The following is an 18,041-nucleotide window of genomic DNA, read 5'->3' as shown; positions in this document are numbered from 1 at the left end:
AAAATAAAATAAAATAAAAAATCAACTCACGAGAGCACACCCCAGTCGTCCGATCTACAGATGCCCCCATGGTAACAGTACTCTCCGGTACAGACGTTGGGATCGGGGAAGGCCAGAGCTCGGCAACCAGCCATGGCAACGATGAAGACCTCCACGCCCACAAAGGATGTGCCATTGGCGTTGACCATGGCGGGCTGGCCCGTGATGTCCATGTAGTTGAAGCAGCCGTCCTCGAACTGCTCCTCCGCACAGGCGTCGATGGGTACCATCAGGATCTCGATGCCCACTTCGTCTTCAAACTATACACACACACACACACACACACACACAGCGGTGTCAATGGATCTTCATGCCCACTTCATGATTTGTATTTGTATTTCTTTTTATCACAACAGTTTTCTCTGTGTGAAATTCGGGCTGCTCTCCCCAGGGAGAGCGCATCACTACACTACAGCGCCACCCTTTTTTTTGTTTTTTTTTTGTGCATTTTTGCCTGCGTGCAGTTTATTTGTTTTTCCTATTGAAGTGGTGGATTTTCTTTCAGAATTTTGCCAGGAACACCCCTTTTGTTGCCATGGGTTCTTTTATGTGTGTTAAGTGCATGTTGCACACCGGACCTCGGTTTATCGTCTCATCTGAATGACTAGCGCCCAGACCACCACTCAAGGTCTAGTGGAGAGGGAGAAAACATTGGCGGCTGAGCCGTGATTCAAACCAGCGCGCTCAGATTCTCTCGCTTCCTAGTGGACGCATCACCTCTAGGCCATTACTCCACTTCATGCCCACTTCATAACAGAAGTGCACACACACACACACATTAAAACAAACAGAAAAGTGAACGAATGAAACTATGATAGTCAGTCGCTTGAGACTATGACCATCTGAACAGCAGGGATGGTAACTGCTCTCCTGACTATCTGGGCTAGAGTTTTATCATAGCGTAGAGTGCCTTGCCTAGAATGAAACTAGGGTAACACAAATATCCAGACATAATTCTCACAATTACAACTTTCTACACAGTTGCATCCTTTGGACTGAGTAAGGGTGTTTCCATACGGGAGTAGGCACATTCAGTTTCATTTTTCAGTGAGATAGGTGCTGCCTCCTCAGCACCATTTTTCTGAACAAGACGTTTTTACTACTGGCATCACGTAATTGTTATTCCCGCAAGTATAACAAGTGAGTAAAAACACCTCAGGTGAAAAGCACACAGCCTGAAATAGGAAAAGAAGTTTCACGGTTGCTACAATTTTTTTTTTTTTTTTTTTTTTTTGCTGTTTATTCACCCACAGTACTGTACTCTAGGAGCTTCAGTCGAAGAAACCATGGATCATGGAATAAATCAAAGCACTAGTCAGGTCTGCAAAACACTCACAATAAAAGGATTTTTTAAAATAATGTTTTTTAGTCTGCAGCACCAGTGGGTCAAGGTATAGTATGTATTTGTATTTCTTTTTATCACAACAGATTTCTCTGTGTGAAATTCGGGCTGCTCTCCCCAGGGAGAGTGCATCGCTACACTACAGCGCCACCCATTTTTTTTGTATTTTTGCGTACAGTTTTATTTGTTTTTCCTATCGCAGTGGATTCTTCTACAGAATTTTGCCAGGAGCAACCCTTTTGTTGCCATGGGTTCTTTTACGTCCGCTAAGTGCATGCTGCACACGGGACCTCAGTTTATCGTCTCATCCGAATGACTAGCGTCCAGACCACCACTCAAGGTATAGTGGAGGGGGAGAAAATATCTGCGGCTGAGCCGTGATTCAAACCAGCGCGCTCAGATTCTCTCGCTTCCTAGGCGGACGCGTTACCTCTAGGCCATCACTCCACAATTGAATTCAGAACAAACCACGCCCCTACCAGCCCCCACCTACTCACCCTCTTCTGGTTGCGAACCACGGCACTGTCAGTCTGGGAGGCCTGGTAGTAGGGTGAGCCGTGTGCGGCGTAGCGGACGTCGGTGAACTTGCCCACGTCCATGACGGTGATGATGTCCACGTTCCGCAAGGGCAGGCCCAGCACGTCCGCCAGGATCCTGTGGAAGGTCTCTTTCTTCGACGGCCGCTTGCCGTCCTTGATGATGAACTCTTCTGCCGTCGTGCCTGCAGGGTCAATGATCAGGTTAAAGGTTACAAGGTTCCTGTAGACTTTTATGGCTAATGGGGGGCAGTGAATAAAGGTTAAAGATCACTTTAGCATGCAGCGTAAATATTCGGGTTTAAAGGTCCCTGTAGCCTTATATGGTCAATGAGGCGGTGAATAAGGGTTAAAGGTCCTGTAGCCTGCAGCACAAATGTTCAGATTAAAGGTTCAAGCTCCCTGTAGCCTTTTATGGCCGTCAGGGGCAGTGAATAAAGGTTAAAAGGTCCTGTAGCCTACAGTGTAAATGTTTAGATTAAATGTTAAAGTTCCAATAGCCTGGAGTGTAAATGTCAAAGGTTAAAGTTCCAACAACCTGCAGGCCCCCTCCACCCCACCCACACCCCTTACCCACCTGTCATCCGAATGGCGCCAGAGTTGGCCACGGCCTCCTCAGAGAGCACCTGCACGGTGACGGTGACGGTGGAGCGCACCAGGATGTCCCAGTGCCCGTCGTACACGTCCACCTTGAACTCGTACTTGGGGCGGTCAGGCGTGTTGCCCGGCACGCCCTTCTTCATCGTCACCATGCCCGTGGAGATGTTCACCCTGGTCAGTGAGAAACGACACACCCACATACACTGATTGATACATTCCCTGAATGTTCTCTCTCAAGGCCCGACTAAGGGTCATACTGCTAGTCAGGCATCCGCTTAGCAGATGTGGTGTAGCGTATATGGATTTGTCCGAACGCAGTGACGCCTCTTTGAGTAACTAAACTGGATGTTAACCCTGGTCAGCATAAAACAATTAACCCCTTCACTGGATGCTGACTCTAGTCGGCACAAAACAACACCCCACATACATCAGTTAACACCTTCACCGGATGCTGACTCTAGTCGGCACAAAACAACACCCCACATACATCAGTTAACACCTTCACTGGATTCTGACTCTAGTCGGCACAAAACAACACCCCACATACATCAGTGAACACCTTCACTGGATTCTGACTCTAGTTGGCACAAAACACCCCACATACATCAGTTAACACCTTCACTGGATTCTGACTCTAGTCGGCACAAAACAACACCCCACATACATCAGTTAACACCTTCCGGATGCTGACTCTAGTCGGCACAAAACAACACCCCACATACATCAGTTAACACCTTCAATGGATGCTGACTCTAGTTGGCACAAAACAACACCCCACATACATCAGTTAACACCTTCCGGATGCTGACTCTAGTCGGCACAAAACAACACCCCACATACATCAGTTAACACCTTCAATGATGTTGACTCCAGCTGGCACAAAACAACACCCCACATACATCAGTTAACACCTTCAATGATGCTGACTCCAGCTGGCACAAAACAACACCCCACATACATCAGTTAACACCTTCAATGATGCCGACTCTAGTTGGCACAAAACACCCCACATACATCAGTTAACACCTTCACTGGATTCTGACTCTAGTCGGCACAAAACAACACCCCACATACATCAGTTAACACCTTCACTGGACGCTGACTCTAGTCGGCACAAAACAACACCCCACATACATCAGTTAACACCTTCACTGGATTCTGACTCTAGTCGGCACAAAACAACACCCCACATACATCAGTTAACACCTTCCGGATGCTGACTCTAGTCGGCACAAAACAACACCCCACATACATCAGTTAACACCTTCAATGAATGCTGATTCTCTGAAGACCTTGTACTGTCCAGCTCTCCCACGAGTTTCTTATCACTCACAACACCCATAACACATCAGTTAATGCCTTCACCAGATGATGACCCTGTTCAAATTAAAACAACATCCCACATACATCAGTTAAACCCTTCAATGAATCTTAACCTTAGGACAAAAAAACACAAAAAAAACCAACAACAAAACAAAACAAACAAAAAAAACCACCCCACATACATCAATTAACCTCTTCACTAGATTCTGACTCTTGTCAGCATAAAACAACGCACCCACATATATATCAATTAACACCTTTACGAGATGTTTACCCAGGTCAGTGTAAAACAACACCCCAAATACATCAATAAACACCTTCACTGGATGTTGGACCTTGCTAAAAAAAAAAAAAAAAAAAAAAACATCCCACATACATCAACCCCTTCACTGGATGTTTACCCTGGTCACCCATGTAACAACACACCTACATACATCCCTTAACCCCTTAAATGGATGTTGACTCCTGTCAGCACAAAACAACACCCCACATAAAAGCAAAGAAATACTCTATGTATACACAGAAGGCATGAGATGCTTAACTAATAAAGTAATGCACACACACAAAAATCACAGTCATACACAGGCAATAACCACAGCTGACATAAAATACTTAAAATCCTAACTGGAAATAAAACCACACAAAGGATAATCACACCAGCACACCACGTCGCTCACTATACAACTTACGAGAAGTAATCTTTCAACCAGGCTGGTTCAGCAAAAGTGAAGGTTTTATCATCCAGGTCCCAATCGTCATCATCTTCAACGTACACTCGACCAATCTCCAGAGGTCCAAAACGTCCTGAAAACACGTCATTTCTTTACATTGAGGCTTCAAAAATATTCAACATGGTAAGCAGGAGGAGTATGTATCTTTTCTTAACAAAGATGCTTTTAAAAAATCAATTAGGGTCAGGAGGAGGTGTACGTTTGACAAACTAAACAGTTAATTAATAGGAAGAGTGGAAATGATGTTAATATATTGGCTGCACATGAACGCAGAACACAAAAGTTTTCAACCGTGAAACAATATATAATGAAAGGATGGAAACAGACAGTTGACAAGAAACATGTATTGATTTTCTCATTATTGTTTGTTTTTTTAACGATAACATTCCTATCCCTGTTCTTTGGCTTACCAATTAGCACAAAGGAATTTTTTCCCCTAAAATTACGTTTATCTAACATACTTACCGTGACCCACTGGTGCAGACTCCAGCAGGGAGTCCGATTCCTGTCCTGTGCAAACTACTACCTGCCTATGCAGAGAAAACGAAAGTAGCTACGGCCGATAACCTCCCAGTGATGCTTAGCATGAACAATTACTCATTAACTGACAGTACTATCTGATCATGATTTCAAAATCAAATTCATACTGACACTACATTCTTTTCCCTGTGCTTTGTGATGCCGAGAACATGATCAGCTACGTACTGACCAAAACTAGTGACAGCATTATCCAGTCACAGTGCTAAAAATCAATCTTCTGCTTTTAGATTTTTTTTATTTTATTTTTTTTTTTATTGCACTGAAATGAACTTTGTCATATTGATATGTTTGCGACTGTTTACAATGATAAGAGAAAGAGAGAGAAACAGAGGAAGAGAAGAAATGAAGGAAGGACAGATGGAGGACACACACACACAGAGCTCGACAGACAGAGTGAAAGTAGGGATTCAGTTTCAGTAGCTCAAGGAGGCGTCACTGCATTCGGACAAATCCATATATGCTACACCACATCTGCCAAGCAGATGCCTGACCAGCAGGGTAACCCAACGCACTTAGGCCTTGAGAAAAAAATAAAAATAAAAATAGAATAAAATAAATAAATAAATAAATACATAAAAAGTACTACTACTACTAATAATAATATGCATAAGGCGCAAAAACTTGATGAAGTCAACTACAAGCATACAAAAAAAAAAAAAAAATTAATTAATTAATAATAATAATTTTAAAAAAAAATTTTTTTTTAAATATATATATAATAAAATAAATAAATTTTAAAAATAAATAAATAAATAATAATAATAATGTACATAATTATCAGTGGATTTCTTCTACAGAATTTGGCCAGAGGACAACACTCCTGTTGCCATGGGCTCTTTTCCCAGTGTGTCAAGTGTGTGCTGCACACAGACCCTCAGTTTTTCACCTCATCTGTGAGCAGACCCTCAGTTTGATTTCCCCGTCAAACTTGGGAGAAAGGGCAAGACAGGATTCAAACCCACAAAGAAAAAGAGAGGAAGAGATGGAACGAAGGAAGGAAGGAAGGAAGAAAGGAAGGAAGATTGGAAGGAACGAGGGAGGGCAGACAGATGAAGGAGGTAGACACACAGAGTGAAAGATGAGAAAGAGAGGGGAAGGAAGGAAGGAAGGAAGGAAGGAAGGAAGGAAGGAAGGAACGAGGGAGGACAGACAGATGAAGGAGGTAGACACACAGAGTGAAAGATGAGAAAGAGAGGGGAAGGAAGGAAGGAAGGAAGGAAGATTTGAAGGAACGAGGGAGGACAGACAGATGAAGGAGGTAGACACACAGAGTGAAAGGAAAGAAAGAGAGAGGAAGAGAAGGAAGAAAGGAAGGCAGGAAGATTGGAAGGAACGAGGGAGGACAGACAGATGAAGGAGGTAGGCATGCAGAGTGAAAGGAAAGAAAAAGAGAAGAAGAGAAGGAAGGAAGGAAGGAAGATTGGAAGGAACGAGGGAGGACAGACATATGAAGGAGGTAGACACACAGAGTGAAAGGAAAGAAAAAGAGAGGAAGAGAAGGAAGGAAGGAAGGAAGGAAGATTGGAAGGAAGGAACGAGGGAGGACAGACAGATGAAGGAGGTAGACACACAGAGTGAAAGGAAAGAAAAAGAGAGGGGAAGAGAAGGAAGGAAGGAAGGAAGGAAAGAAGAACACACATATAAGACAGAAGTCAAGGTCTTGGCCGACAAGAGTGGGGATGTAACTTGTGCAAGACACTCTCCACTATAATCAAATTCTAGTCCTGATAGTCAGGACTGCTGTTACCTCCTCTGATGACCTGGTCTTAGTCAAACACGACGGACTATCATACAAAGTCCCTGGAGAGTGTGGAGTGTAGCAGTGGTGGGGGCTTGGAAGGAGGGGTGGGGGGGGGGGGGGTTAGGTTTGAGAAAGACAGCCATGAAGACAGCCCAGTTGGACTGACAGGGGGTGAACAAGGGGCTGGGGTAAGGGAGGAGAAGCAGAGGAGGGTGAGCACACAGAGAAACAAGAGAGGCAAGGCCTTCAAGACTCACTTGTGATAAATTAAGTCCCCTAGCATTAATTACAGAGTAATTTCCCTTCTTTACTATCTGCACCAAAACGTTTGCAAAATAAATAAAACTTCCATGCTTAGCAAAAGAAGTTCCTGTTTGAACAAAAAATGATAATAATGACTGCTCTTGTTGTTGGGTCAAAATATCAGATCAAAGTGCCAAGTTTAGAGAATACAAAAAATATAAATATAACAGTAAGTGCAGTTTGCATATAATTAGGCTTCATTTTTTTGTGTGTTTTTTTTGTGCCCATCCCAGAGATGCAATATTGTTTTAAACAAGATGACTGGAAAGAACTGAATTTTTCCTATTTTTATGCCAAATTTGGTGTCAACTGACAAAGTATTTGCAGAGAAAATGCCAATGTTAAAGTTTACCTTGGACACACAGACACAGACACACACACACACACAGACAACCAAACACCGGGTTAAAACATAGACTCACTTTGTTTACAAAAGTGAGTCAAAAAAGAGAAGGTGGTGAGGGATGAGGTAAGCAGCAGCAGCAACAACATGGCTGCCAGGACACACAAGTGCTGAATGGGTGGTTGGAATTTTCTGTTTGATTTTCCAAGCATGGCAGTGACAATGAATGATGATGGCAGAATATGTGGCTGGAAAGAAAGTTAACGTTGATGTTGTTGAGGAGTTAACTGAAGTGATTCCGACTATCCTGATGAATTCATCAACTGGTAGAAGGTGTGGTTATGTTGGAAGTGAGCAACAACAACAACAACAACAAATTTATATTAATAAATTTTGTGCTAAAAACCTTCTTTTGGGGGTCTTTGTTCACTACGGAATCTCCAGATGAAGGCTTCAAGCTGAAATATTGTATGTGATGTGTGAGCGTATTGTAATATTGTATAATAATGTTTGTGGGTGCGGGTGTGGGGGGGTGGCTGGTGAGTATGAGCATGTTTGTGTTTTAAAAAAGCATGATACTGACGGAAAACAAAATAACTGCATTTGGTTGCAATGTCTAATACAACAGAATATTTCAGTACAATTTCTAAACATAACATACAGAAATATTTTGTGGGCTCTTTTTTTTTTCTTCTAGAAATTCTGCTTATTTTCACATGATTGTCAGTATTCCCATCTTGTCAACATAGAACACATGACAATCATATTCTCAATCATTTAAACATAGTCTCATATACTTTTGAGCTTCATTGGAATCTATATGGTTTTTTTCTGTTGTTGGTGACTTTCCAGGAGTGAAAGGGTTATTCAATGTGAGTGTTACATTTTACCTCCTTACAATGTTGATATATCATGTTCTCTGCAGAGCACAATAGACAGAAGGTTCATGAAATAATCAAAGGCAAGAAAAGGAAAAAAACAGGGCAAGACAAAGTGTTTCTGTATAACAGCATTGTACATGATTATATAACAATATTAAAACCATCAGGAAAAAGGGTTAGCGTGCTATTATGCAGTTATATGCAATACACCTCTTTTGAATAAGCAAAAACAAAACAAACAAAAAAAAGTTTGTTTAATGAGATTACAGAAAATTTAGAAGGAAAAACAACGCTCTCTTTCTCTCCCCCCCCCAACCCCCCCCCCCCCTTATCATCAATGTCACAGATTTTGCTGAACAGAAGCAATATGGAGTGATGGCCTAGAGGTAACGCGTCCGCCTAGGAAGCGAGAGAATCTGAGCGCGCTGGTTCGAATCACTGCTCAGCCGCCAGTATTTTCTCCCCCTCCACTAGACCTTCAGTGGTGGTCTGGATGCTAGTCGTTCGGATGTGTGCAGAACCCACGGCAACAAAAGCGTTGTTCCTGGCAAAATTCTGTAGAAAAATCCACTTCGATAGGAAAAACAAATTATAAAAAAACAAACAAAAAAACTGCATGCAGGAAAAAAATACAAAAAAATGGGTGGCACTGTAGTATAGTGATGCGCTCTCCCTGGGGAGAGAAGCCTGAATTTCACACAGAGAAATCTGTTGTGATAAAAAAAGAAAAAAGAAAAAGAAATACAAATACAAATACATGATGTACTCCCATGAGGATGAAGCCCAGATAAACAATGGTGACGAACAACCTGACCTGTAAGCTCTTGTCTTATCAAAGTGAGGTGACAGCCCTTCACCTACAAGCATACTCATCAGCAGTAGTCAAGGGGTTAACATTAAATCCCATGTCCTCCAAATGATACAATTTAATACATCCCCACCACCAAAAAAAAACCCAAATAAAATCAAGCAACATGTTACTGATAAAGTGATTTATCTGCTTTGCTAAATTGACAGGATTTGTTTTTTTTTTGTGTGTGTGGTTTTTTTTGTTGTTGTTTTTTTTTTGCAATGAGTGTCCAACAAAAACAGAATTAAAACGGATGATTTTGATTCAACTCGGTTAGCTCCATCAATAACTTCAGTGTTAATATGATTATTATCATTATTATTGTGGAGAAAGCAGCAGCAAAAACAATTTCAGAGTAAGACTGTACATCATTACCTTCTCCAGACATATCTGCAAAAATAAACATACCAAGACATGGCCATAGAAAGAGAGCAGATGATGACTGTGTAATTATGTCAGCAATGTCTAGAAATGAACTACAGCATGACGGGCGCAATAGCCGAGTGGTTAAAGTGTTGGACTGTCAATCTGAGGGTCCCGGGTTCGAATCACGGTGACGGCGCCTGGTGGGTAAAGGGTGGAGATTTTTACGATCTCCCAGGTCAACATATGTGCAGACCTGCTAGTGCCTGAACCCCCTTCGTGTGTATATGCAAGCAGAAGATCAAATACGCACGTTAAAGATCCTGTAATCCATGTCAGCGTTCGGTGGTTTATGGAAACAAGAACATACCCAGCATGCACACCCCCGAAAACGGAGTATGGCTGCCTACATGGCGGGGTAAAAACGGTCATACACGTAAAAGCCCACTCGTGTGCATACGAGTGAACGCAGAAGAAGAAGAACTACAGCACAACTGGTGTAATCCAAGGTGGTTATTTCTGCTAGCAGCACACAACTCGACTTGAACTGAGACTGTATGTGACACCGCTCCATGCTAAAAGTGACTATTCCACATAAAATCTGAGCTGTAGATGAAGATAACAACAACAAAAACGAACCCATTGCCCACCTTTGTAGCTGCAGATGAAAACAACAACAACATACACAGCTACAGACTAACTACCACCTTTCTAATTATAGACAAAGATGTGTGTGTCTCTGTCTCTGTCTGTCTGTCTGTCTCTTTCTCTCCTCTCTCCCTTCCATCCTCATTGTCTTTTGTCCCTTTTCACTTCTTTCTTTTACAATCATTTGTCTTTTCTATTTCTAATGAAAAAAAACCCCACAACAACCCAAGAAAAAAAAAACAACAACCCCAAAACAACCCCTTCCCCATACCCCCCCCTTAACTCACTCAGTACGGCCAGTCCTCTCTTCTCTACACAGACCCCTCGGATGTCCAGTGGGTGTCTGAATGACCCAAACTTTAGCTTCCGTCGTCAGAATTGTGGTATTCTTTGTCAACATTCACCTCTTCAGTATAAGAGCCTTCCGCTTGCAATATTTTGATGATGGTAATTGGGGTGAAACGCTGTTAACGTCGTCTCTTTCGCCGTTCGTATGGAAAGAGTTAATGTGTATTATGGAGACGTTTAAAATCATGCTGGGATGGCTGCACACAGTTTGTGAATCAAAATCATTTCCCAATGACGGGCGCAATAGCCGAGTGGTTAAAGCGTTGGACTGTCAATCTGAGGGTCCCGGGTTCGAATCACAGTGACAGCGCCTGGTGGGTTAAGGGTGGAGATTCTTACGATCCCCCAGGTCAACATATGTGCAGACCTGCCAGTGCCTGAACCCCCTTCATGTGTATATGCAAGCAGATCAAATACGCACGTTAAAGATCCTGTAATACATGTCAGCGTTCGGTGGGTTATGGAAACCAGAATACATCCTGCATGCACACCCCCGAAAACGGAGTATGGCTGCCTACATGGCGGGGTAAAAACGGTCATACAGGTAAAAGCCCACTTGTGTGCATACGAGTGAACGCAGAAGAAGAAGAAGAAGAAGAATTTCCCAATAAAAACACACACAGACCGACTCTCACCTTTGTAGTTGTAGACGAAGATGTCCTGATGGCCCGCCCGCGGCACGTTGTCGTTGACGTCGGCGATGGTGACGGTGAGGGTGTTGGTGCCCGTCATGGCCTGCGCGCTGTTCTTGCCGCGCATGTCCCACATCACGATGGGGATGTAGTAGTACTTCTGCTTCTCCCGGTCGAAGATCTGCCGCGTCGAGATCGTCGCTGTTCCGTTGCCTCCGTCGCCCGCTGTGTGTGAGAGAGAGAGAGAGAGATGCCACAGGGGCATTGTGGGTGATGTTCATGAAACGTAACTTTAACTTGCATCATCAGTAGTTGCCCCCCCTTTTTTTTTTCTTTTGTGTGTGAGAGAGAGAGAGAGAGACCACAGGTCATTGTAGGTCATGTTCATAAAACGTAACTTTAATTTGCAACATCAGTAGTTGCCCCCATTTTTTTGTGTGTGTGTGTGTGTGTGAGAGAGAGAGAGAGAGAGAGAGAGATGCCACAAGGTCATTGCAGGTCATGTTCATGAAACGTAACTTTAATTTGCAACATCGGTATTTGCCCCCTTTTTTTTTTCTTTTTTTCCAGAGTAATCCAGAAAGCATAATTAAGTCTTTCTAATTACATCATCTGTGGGAGCTTTAATCATGGAAATACTCTTGAACACTAGAATGTTTGATGATTGAGTTGAAACATCTGGGTTTTTCTTACGTTTGAATGATTGATGACTGTGTCGAAACATCTGGGTTTTTCTTACATTTGAATATTTGATGATTATGTTCAAACATCTGGGTTTTTCTTACGTTTGAATGATTGATGATTATGTTCAAACATCTGGGTTTTTCTTACGTTTGAATGATTGATGACTGTGTTGAAACATCTGGGTTTTTCTTACGTTTGAATGATTGATGATTGTGTTGAAACATCTGGGGGGTTTTCTTGACCTACTGTGTGCATACATCTGTTATTGCAATGTGGTGTGTACTAAAGTCATTGGCGTAACATGGCCATTGAAACGGGCTCAATCTACCACCTGCTAAATTTCAACGCAGGATCACTTGTGGCAAGGCAAGATCAACCACCAAATCCCCATGTGGTATGTCTCTGTACATCATTTCAAAATTGATATGTGATTTTCCCCCGAAAATGGTGTATGGCTGCCTACATGGTGGGGTAAAAACATGCGAGTGAACGTGGGAGTTGCAGCCCACGAACGCAGAAGAAGAAGAAATGTGATTTCGAGGTATGTTTTTGTACATTATTACTGAATCAATGTATAACAAAGTAAGATGTCTTTGTACATTATTTCAGAATCATTATGTAATAAAGCGGCATGTCTTCGTACATTATTTCAGAACTAATATGAAACAAAAAGGTATAGAATCGCAAACAGAATGATTTCTTGTGATCCTTTGATAAGAACTGTAACCCAAAGATAGTAGCTTTAAAAAAAATGTTATCACTGTTTCAGCGAGTACTTCACAGTACATCACACAAAAACACACCTAACACACATACCTATCCAGCATCACAAACGGCAAAAAGATATCAAATTAAACAAACTTACATTTCTCCTTAGGTGATCTTCACTTTCCAGTGTGTTATTATTGTTGCTACTGTGTTAGTAGTAGTATTATCATTAATATTTTCATTGTTGTTGTTGTCAGTGGTAGTTGTGGTAATAGTAGTTTGGGTTTTTTTTTTGTGTTTTTGTTGTTGTTTTTCTTGTTTAGTTTAGTTTTGTCTTGCACTTCAACCTTCTTTTCATTGTCAAATAATGTATTTTCGCCACTGCGTTTGTGTATTGCTTGTTGCATATGAACGAGCACGATATAAGCTCATGCTTGTTGTTGCTCAAGTCTTCTTAATTGAACGCTGTATTGCACCTTGTTTCTTGATATTAAAAATGTTTAAACCAAACTTAACCAAACTCACTGGGATCAAAGACAAGGTCGAAAAATTCACACGTCGGCCTGGCGTCACACGGACAACGGTTTGTGCCGTTGCTGCACAGAGGCGATGCAAAACCAAAGGGGGGTCCGTAAGGGAAGGCGTCGGGGTCCTTTCCGAGAATCTTCTGAAGAACGGCAGGGAACCGATGATCCCCCTCCCGCACCTGCGGCTGGTAGTTCTCAAAGAACTGTGGGAAATTGTCGTTGATGTCCTTGACGATGACGGTCAGCGTTCCGTAGCCAATCATGGGGGGATCTCCTGCAGAACAATTTGAAAGATAGCGTATGAGACTCAAAATACTCAAAAGAAAATGTTTCTTTTTTTTTTTTAAATGTTTATTTTTTCATTCATTTTTTAGCGCTTAAATAATTCATATACACACATAAGAAAAACAACACAAAAACCTTGAAAGGAAAGAAATAGAAGAAAAAAGGAAATATGCACCTACATAATGGTATTTGTATACACATGGTTTAAGAAAACCTTGAATGTTAAATCTTGAATGACACTGGCAACACAATGTTTTTTATGGAATAAAAAAGACGATAGCGACCTAGCATCAACAGAACATGTTTTTCTCTCAATAAAGAGCACAATCTTTTCCATAAAAAGGAGGGTAGTTTCTTTTCATTAGACTGACAAGATAAATAAAAACCTTAATTGTTCCACTTCGACAGGAAGACAAATAAAACGGCAGGCAGAAAAAGAAAGAAAAGGGTGGTGCTCTCAGTGTAGCGACGCGCTCTCCCTGTGGGAGAGCAGCCCAAATTTCACACATAGAAATCTGTTGGTGACAAAAGAATAATACAATACTATACAATCAGATAAAGAGCATCTTCAAGCAGCCCCAAATTTTCACACAGAGAAATCAATTGTGACAAAACGAGTAATACAAAACAATACAATCAAACCAACAGCATCTTCGATCAGATCTTGGCTGAGAAAAACAGAAATCCAGGGTATCTGTTACCTTTGTCAATGGCTCGGATGGTGATGGTGTGCCTCTCCTGAGTTTCCCGATCGAGAGGCCTCCTCAGCGTCACACGGCCGTTCTCTGGATGGATGCTGAAGTGACGGCGAGGGTCTGAGTGACGATCGATGGAAAACCTGACACCACACCACAGCAGTGAAATCATCAAAAACAACGAAGAATATAGAGATATTAAAAAAACCAAAAAACAACAATTATGATAGTTACAAAAGAGCGCTTATTTTGATGAAATTAACAAAAAGGTAAAAAGACACACACACACACACACACACACACACTCTCAAATACACACACACACACACACATGCAAACACACACACACACACACTCACAAACACACAATTCATAAACACACACACACACACAAACACACCCACACAAGCACACATGCCACTCACCCACCACCACCACCCCAACCCACTCAAATTTGGCATTGTCTGTGTCGGTGGCATTGAACTAGGCCACATGATAGAAGAGAGGCACACACACACACACACACACAAACATAAACACCCACCCACCACTCCACCCACCCCCACCCTACACCCAATCCACCCACACTCACTCAAACTTAGCATTGTCGCCGGAGTCCATGTCTGTGGCATTGAACGTGGCCACGTGGTAGCCGGCCGACTCGTTCTCGTAGATCATCTTGGTGATCACCTGGGGCTTGATGGCCGGTGCGTTGTCGTTGAAGTCCAACACCTTGATGGCCACGTAGGCCGTGGCCGTGTGCATGGGGTTCGGGTCCTCCGCGATCACCGTCAGGTTGAAGAACTGCTGGTTGGCCTGCTCGTAGTCCACTTCCTGATACACACAGACACACAGACATGTATGTACACATACACAGAGAGAGAGAAACACACACACACTTACATACAGAGAGAGAGACAAACACACACACACACATACAGAGAGAGCCACACATGCACACAAACACACTCTCACACACAACAGCATGAAATCTCTCAGTCTCAGAGTTCATACAAGTTCTATATGCGAAATTCAAAAAATTTACAAATGTTAAAGGCCAACAATGAAATATTTCTGGAACCTGGATGAAATAAATGTGTGCCATTTTGACTGCCAGCAATTCCAGTCACAAATATAATGTTTCGGGGTTACTTTTTAATAATCAGTAATTGACTTCAAAGTCAAATTTAAAAATCATGCAGCTGTATTCTGTCACTTCCACAACAACAGGTTTTCTTTATCGGTAATAGAGGCCAAAAAATTTAAAATACAGGGTCTTTTGTTAGGACTCAGACATACACACACACACATTTACACCATACAGATGATTACACACATATACCCTTGGCCCCAGGAGGTGCAGTCTGTTGTTTGGAATATCTGTCTCCTAAAGGGATGGGTGACCAAGGCTGAAGAGCTCACACTAACCCGATACAGATATTTTTACACACACACACACACACACACACACACACACACACACACACACACACGCACATTCACATGCACACACTCACCCCATACACCAGGATGCTACCCATGTTGTCAATGGTGATGATCTGGAAGAACTTGCTGTCCCGGTCGTCCAGCCGGTACGTCAGCTTGGCATTGTTGCCCATGTCCGCATCCGTGGCCCCCACCCTCGTCACCTCCCCAGACTTCTGGTTCTCCGACATCGTCGTGCTGTAGATCTTGGGGTCGAACACCGGCCTCTGGTCGTTGATGTCGTCCAGGGTGATGGTGATGGTGGCCGTCGTGTTCAAGGGTGGCTTCCCCTCGTCGCTGGCCCGCACCTCCAGGGTGAAGGACGGGATGGTCTCGCGGTCAAGGTCGCTCTCATGCACGTTGGTCCGGATGAGCCCGGAGCGGCGGTCGATGACAAAGTAGTCCTGCTTGGAGCCCACGGTCACCGAGTTCTTGATGATGTCGTAGACCACCGAGCCGTTGTTGCCCCGGTCAGGGTCTGTGGCCAGCACGAACATCACCGACGTCCCTGCAGCAAGGCACACATCATGTTTTGTGTTGTTGGGAAAGTGAAAAGAAAGAATGGCGAGGAAACAAAAGACGAAGAAACGAATTTTAATTTGGTGTAATAATAATGTCTATTCGTTTTAATACATTTATACAAGCAAATAATGAAGAAATTTTTTTTTTTTTTTAATTTTAAAAAAAGACAAAAGAGAAAGCAACAATATTTCAAAAGAAAAAAACATCAGCATTCAAACTACAAGAAATCATCTAGTCAACATACATACATTTGTGCCTCACCATTAACTTCACATTGTAATTTTTCAATCATAAAGCGGGAAACGAGATGCCTTTTAAAGGACTGTGTATGCGGAAAACATTTGTAATATTTGTCTAAAAATATACATTTTCACCAATAAGCAACAAGAACAAAAATAACAACAATAATAATAATAGAAGAAAAAAACAACAACACAACAACCAAAAAAATAATACGACTGAAAACAAGCACTGTATAAGAATCAACAGTTTCAGTTTCAGTAGCTCAAGGAGGCGTCACTGCATTCGGACAAATCCATATACACTACACCACATCTGCCAAGCAGATGCCTGACCAGCAGCGTAACCCAACGCGCTTAGGCCTTGAGAAAAAAAAAGAAAAAAAGGTGAATAAATAATAGATAAGCTTACATAAATAAATAATAATTATTATATAAAAAAAAAGGTAGTAGTAATAATAATAATAATAAAATAATAATAATAATTAATAAATGAATAAATAAAAAATTAAGAATCAACAACGTCACAGACAACACACCTGGCTTGGAGTGCTCCGGAACCGAACCCTTCAACTTGGTGGCGTCAAACGTGGGCTTGTTGTCATTCTTGTCCGCGGGCAGCACCTCCACCGTTGCGTAACCGAACTGCCACGGCTGGTTGGGTTCGTCCTTGGCCACCACCGTGAACTGGTAGTTGGAGCGGCCAAGCGGGGCATCGCGGTCCAGTGGTTTGATGACGTACAGCTCCCCCGTGATGGGGTTGATGCGGAAGTACTGGTTGGGGGGCTCTGTGCCGTAGCCCTGCAGCGAGTACGTGACGTTGTTGGGCCGGTCCGTGTCCCGGTCTGTCGCCAGCACCTGATTGGGGGGGGGGGGGGGGGGGATGTTTCAGTTTCAGTTTCATTTTTCTCAAGGAAGCATCAAGCGTGTTTGGACAATTCCATATATATATATATATATATATAAGCTAATTTGTGTTTGCACATTTCTTCTGTCTTTGCTGCTGTGTGCACATGTCAAATGATTGGTATAAGGACAGGCCCGGCGCTTCCTTTTTTGAGGAAGTGTCTGGGTTTGTTCCAATGTACCTTTTATTTACCTGTGTGCTAGCTGAATCGGTAGCGTAAGCATCACTGACTAAGTTGTGTACCTTGTGTAATGGAGCGAGTTACCACTCTTTACTATTTGTTAATTTTATATATATATATATATACAACATCATGTGTGCTCGGCAGATGCCTGACCAGCAGCATAGTTTTCAGTTTCAGTTTCTAAAGAAGGTGTCACTGCCTTTGGAGAAATCCATATATATATACGTTACACCATGTCCGCTCGGCAGATCACCACCATAATCACCACCACAATCACCATCAGAGACAAGCGACCACAGTCACCAACACAACCACCACCACTCACCGTCAGCAGCAGCTTGGGCTTTTTGATGACGCTCTCGTCCTCCTCAACCACCCTGTCCTCGATGCGGTAGGGCGTGTCGATGAACTCGGGGGCGTTGTCGTTAGCGTCCAGAACCGTCACCTGAACCTTGGTGGAGGCCGTGTGGAGGCCGTCACTGGCGTTAAGGGTCAGCTCAAAGAACTGAAAACCACGACAACACTGCATTAATATCAACTCATTAATTTTTTTTTTTTTTTTTAATTAAAAAAAATTGATGATGA

General features: G+C 42.6%; 1 protein-coding gene across 2 annotated transcripts in view; it reads right to left on the bottom strand.

The window, feature by feature from the left end:
• The window catches only part of LOC143300757 (neural-cadherin-like), a 98,448-nt gene that overhangs the window by 17,313 nt on the left and 63,094 nt on the right, over positions 1-18,041 (bottom strand). Inside the window, exons 17-28 of one of the 2 annotated variants that reach the window (XM_076614669.1) lie at positions 17,782-17,961; positions 16,905-17,223; positions 15,637-16,112; positions 14,712-14,953; positions 14,126-14,262; positions 13,138-13,413; positions 11,224-11,445; positions 9,605-9,619; positions 4,530-4,644; positions 2,495-2,688; positions 1,879-2,102; positions 31-299 (exon numbers count right to left, since the gene is read on the bottom strand). In XM_076614669.1, the coding sequence (XP_076470784.1) occupies positions 31-299; positions 1,879-2,102; positions 2,495-2,688; positions 4,530-4,644; positions 9,605-9,619; positions 11,224-11,445; positions 13,138-13,413; positions 14,126-14,262; positions 14,712-14,953; positions 15,637-16,112; positions 16,905-17,223; positions 17,782-17,961 (2,669 nt within the window). The remainder of the gene's footprint in view (positions 1-30; positions 300-1,878; positions 2,103-2,494; positions 2,689-4,529; positions 4,645-9,604; positions 9,620-11,223; positions 11,446-13,137; positions 13,414-14,125; positions 14,263-14,711; positions 14,954-15,636; positions 16,113-16,904; positions 17,224-17,781; positions 17,962-18,041) is intronic. The other variant, XM_076614670.1, reaches the window with a different exon arrangement.

This window comes from Babylonia areolata, chromosome 26, assembly GCF_041734735.1.
Source record: "Babylonia areolata isolate BAREFJ2019XMU chromosome 26, ASM4173473v1, whole genome shotgun sequence".
Taxonomy (NCBI): Eukaryota; Metazoa; Mollusca; class Gastropoda; order Neogastropoda; family Buccinidae; genus Babylonia; species Babylonia areolata.
The sequence above is the reverse complement of the archived record's forward strand: the minus strand, read 5'-3'. Positions and strand labels throughout refer to the sequence as shown.